At 44.2% G+C, this 3,854-nt stretch overlaps 1 protein-coding gene across 1 annotated transcript; it reads left to right on the top strand.

The window, feature by feature from the left end:
* Nucleotides 1-988: 988 nt before the first annotated feature.
* Nucleotides 989-3,412, top strand: LOC107300743 (mediator of RNA polymerase II transcription subunit 19). Its single transcript, XM_015830042.2, has 2 exons — nucleotides 989-1,267; nucleotides 3,296-3,412. The coding sequence occupies exons 1-2, from the start codon at nucleotides 989-991 to the stop codon at nucleotides 3,410-3,412; spliced, it is 396 nt and encodes a 131-aa protein (XP_015685528.2).
* The last annotated feature ends 442 nt before the right edge of the window (nucleotides 3,413-3,854 follow it).

The following is a 3,854-nucleotide window of genomic DNA, read 5'->3' as shown; positions in this document are numbered from 1 at the left end:
GCCCGGGAGCGCCGCGCATGCGTGGTTCCGCCCCCTGCGCCGGCCGAGGCGTAGCTGGCAAGCGGCAGAGACGGAGCAGGCCGACCACCAGCTGGCCCAGCCCAAGGGAGGTAAGGCACCCGCCGGAAAAGGGGAAAAAAATGGCGGACAGCCTTGCTTGGCGACCCCCGTGAAATGGTCGATCGACCCCAAATGGGGTTGCGACCCATAGGTTGAGAACCGCTGCTCTAGAGATCCTCACAGTATCTCTCCCTCTTTCAGTCTCATTCGTACTCACTTAGAAACCATTTTGCTTCCAATTTAAGGAAGGGTAACTAAATGAGAAGGTGTATATTTTACTTGGTTTTGTAGCTTTAATGTTTTCTTTTTATGGATTATAATGCGTCAAACAATCTTATGGATAAGACCACACTATAAATATTTTAAATAATTCCATTCTCACTGCTAGTATTTCAGGTCATATAAAATAGGACTTGTATCATGGTCATCTACAGAAAGGATCTGGTTTCAAAATCAGCTTCTACCAAACTTTGGGGGTTTCTTAAAACATTTTTATCTGCGCTGTTAATTTAGGCAAAACACTCAGTAACATTGTTACCTTACAACAGTGGTTCTCAACCTGTGGGTCGGGACCCCATTTGGGGTCGATAGACCATTTCACGGGGGTCGCCAAGCAAGGCTGTCCGCCATTTTTTTTTGTCCGCCATATTTTCCCCCTTTTCCGGCGGGTGCCTTACCTCCCTTGGGCTGGGCCAGCTGGTGGTCGGCCTGCTCCGTCTCTGCCGCTTGCCAGCTACGCCTCGGACGACGCAGGGAGCGGAACCACGCATGTGCGGCGCTCCCGGGCAGGGAAAGTCCTCGACTTACGACCAGTTGGGTAGTCCTCGACTTACGACCGGTTTAGTCCTCGACTTACGACCGGTTTAGTCCCCGACTTACGACCGGTTGGGGTCGCGGCATTAAAAAAATTGAGAACCACTGCCTTACAATGTTGTTCCATTTCTTGCCAGGTACCACAGAACTAACAGGAAGCACAAATTTGATCACCCACTACAACTTAGAGCATGCCTACAATAAATTCTGTGGCAAAAAGGTGAAAGAGAAACTCAGCAACTTTCTGCCTGACCTGCCAGGAATGATCGATTTGCCAGGCTCACACGACAACAGCAGCTTGCGTTCTTTAATTGAAAAACCTCCCATCTGCGGTAGCTCATTCAACCCTATCACTGGGACCATGCTAACAGGGTTTCGTCTCCATGCTGGCCCGGTGAGTTCGTGCTTTGGGTGAAAGACAGGTTGTCCTAATGAAGGTTTTTAACTGTTATAAACAAAATGCACAGTGATGCCTCAAATGAAAAAGAAACTTGCCAGACTGGCAACTAAGAATATTACAGGTTTGTAGGTTAAGGTTTGACCATTATCAATTTAGAATCTGAAAATTAATTCACCTCTAAATATATTCATTATGAGTGGACACTTTTGGGGAATTACATTGCAATCTAGATGCAAATAAATAATTTAAATGACAGAAAGAGATTAGAGTGCAGAACTCTTGAATAATTCAATTTGTCTACTTTATGAGATATTGACCATAAAGGAATTCAGGGTGTTTTGGGCAGCATGGATGCTATATTATAGATATGTTGCCAGCCCCCAGAATCAAGTGGACTGGAGTTTTCTAGAATATGGTATATAGCATGTGACTATTGATTATGGTACTGACTAGGAATGGAAGCTTGAGTTCTTCTTCTACTCTGGGTATGGAAGCAAACTGGATCATTTGGGACCAGTCAGTCTTAGGAAAAAGGCAACCATAATTGATGTCTGAAAATGTTGCCAGAAAATATATATAGAATATCTATGTACATGCCAGGAATAAAGACTGACTTAAAGGCAACCAGTGTCCGCTCTCCCAAAAAATAACTGGAGTTATATCTTCTCTGTCAGAACAGACTTATGTAGGGTTGAAAATAATAAGTTCCAGGCAAAGGACAAAAGAGATTATCCTTACAAAAGGATTTCTTGAAGCTTTCTTTCACCTGTTGCAAAGTTGGTATCAAGTGAAAATTCCTAGCTGAACTCCAGAGAAAACTTATATTTATAGAATTTATATATATGGTATTTATATTTCATATTTCTAAACCATACAGCTCCCTCAAAGAGAGTCTCAGCATATGATATATTGAGCCACCAATTTTGCACAGTACAGTGAAATAGGAACCACCATGGCTATATTAGCACAACATGTCTAGTTCTGGTTCACAACAGAAGCAATAGAAAATGATAAATACTTGTTAAAATTGTCATCTCAAACAACCAGCAAATTTTTGTTGATATTTTTGTCATAGCTATTGGATTGGCCAAAAATAGGCAATAGTAATTTTCTGTGGTAAATATTCCTAAGAGTCATGAGAGATCTGATCATAAGAGGAGCCTCTGTCTGCATTTCATGTATTTATTCATTAAATTTATATCCTGATTTTCTCTATCCTCAGAACAATCTGAGAAATTTGGGCTGAGTATTAGTTTAAGATCACCCAAGTAAATTTCTCTAGCTAAGGGTGAAAGTTTTCATCAAAGTCTTCCTCGCTCTAGTCCAACATTTTAATCGTTATACTGTGCTGGTTCTTGTTTTGAAGCCAGAAGGCTTTTCAGTGCTGCATTTGTAAAGTTGGAAGCTGGAAGCAATGAAACTCTAGATTAGGAATAATTTTGCTTTAGCACAAAAATCCTTAATTTGCAATAGACACAAACAAACTTTAAGTGAACATAGAGGTGGTCCTTGCTTAATGACCACTCCTTCAGCAACAGTCCAATTTATGATGGTGCTGAAGGAGTGCTATTTACAACTGGTCCTCATACTTATCCTTACAGTGTCCAGCCAGCCATAGCCCCTAGCTCACAGTTATGACATCAGAACAGGATTCCCATTTGCAACCTTCACTGCCAGCTTCCAACAAGCAAAGTCAATAGGGAAGCTAGCAGGAAGTTGCAAATGGCAACCGTGCGACGTTGCACTTAATGACAGCAATCGGAAGTGCCAGAACTGTTGTCACTAAGCAGCAGAGTCACATAAGGTCATGTTTTACAAACAGGTCGCTTAGCAACGGAAATTCTGGTCCCAATTTACCATCTTGAAGTGAGAATTAACTGTAGTAGTAATTTTTCTGATGGAAATTTTGATCAGCTTGCAAAAAAAAAAAAAAAGTAGAGCCATAAGTCTATTATATATGTTTTCTTCAATGGTACTTGGGAAGTTACGTATTGACATGCCTTTCTGTTTCTGTTACACCAGTTACCAGAACAATGTCGCTTAATGCACATCCAGCCACCTAAGAAAAAAAATAAACATAAACATAAGCAGAGCCGGACGCAAGACCCCGTCCCCCCAGGTGAGAAGTCTATTTCTTAGGACAGTGATGGTGAACCTTTTAGAGACCGAGTGCAACTGCAACCTAAAACCCACTTATTTATCGCCGGGTACCAAGTGGGCATGGCTCACTGGGTGGGCCTGGCTATGGTGGTCATGGCAGACTGAGTGGGTGTGGCGAACGTGGGCATGATCACCTCGATGTGGCTCGGGAGGGACGCCTGTGGGGGCCGGGCAGGGTTGGGGGAGATCCAGGAGGTCTCTGGCAGGTGGGGCGGTGGGCAGGAGGCTCGTCCTGCGGGGTGAGGTGAGGCAAGGTGAGGCAGGGCAGTGGTGTCATTGTCACAGGGTAAGGTGAGGCAGGGGCCGGGCCATTGGCCCCTGCACACACAGGCCAGCGAGCGCATGGATGCTGAGATGCATCTGGCCACGTGGGACCTCGGCGAGTTAGCAGGCGGCTGGTTGAAGAGGGACGGTTGCCATC

Source organism: Protobothrops mucrosquamatus, unplaced genomic scaffold (genome assembly GCF_001527695.2).
Source record: "Protobothrops mucrosquamatus isolate PMUCROS unplaced genomic scaffold, P.Mucros_1.0 scaffold8248, whole genome shotgun sequence".
NCBI lineage: Eukaryota > Metazoa > Chordata > Lepidosauria > Squamata > Viperidae > Protobothrops > Protobothrops mucrosquamatus.
The sequence above is the reverse complement of the archived record's forward strand: the minus strand, read 5'-3'. Positions and strand labels throughout refer to the sequence as shown.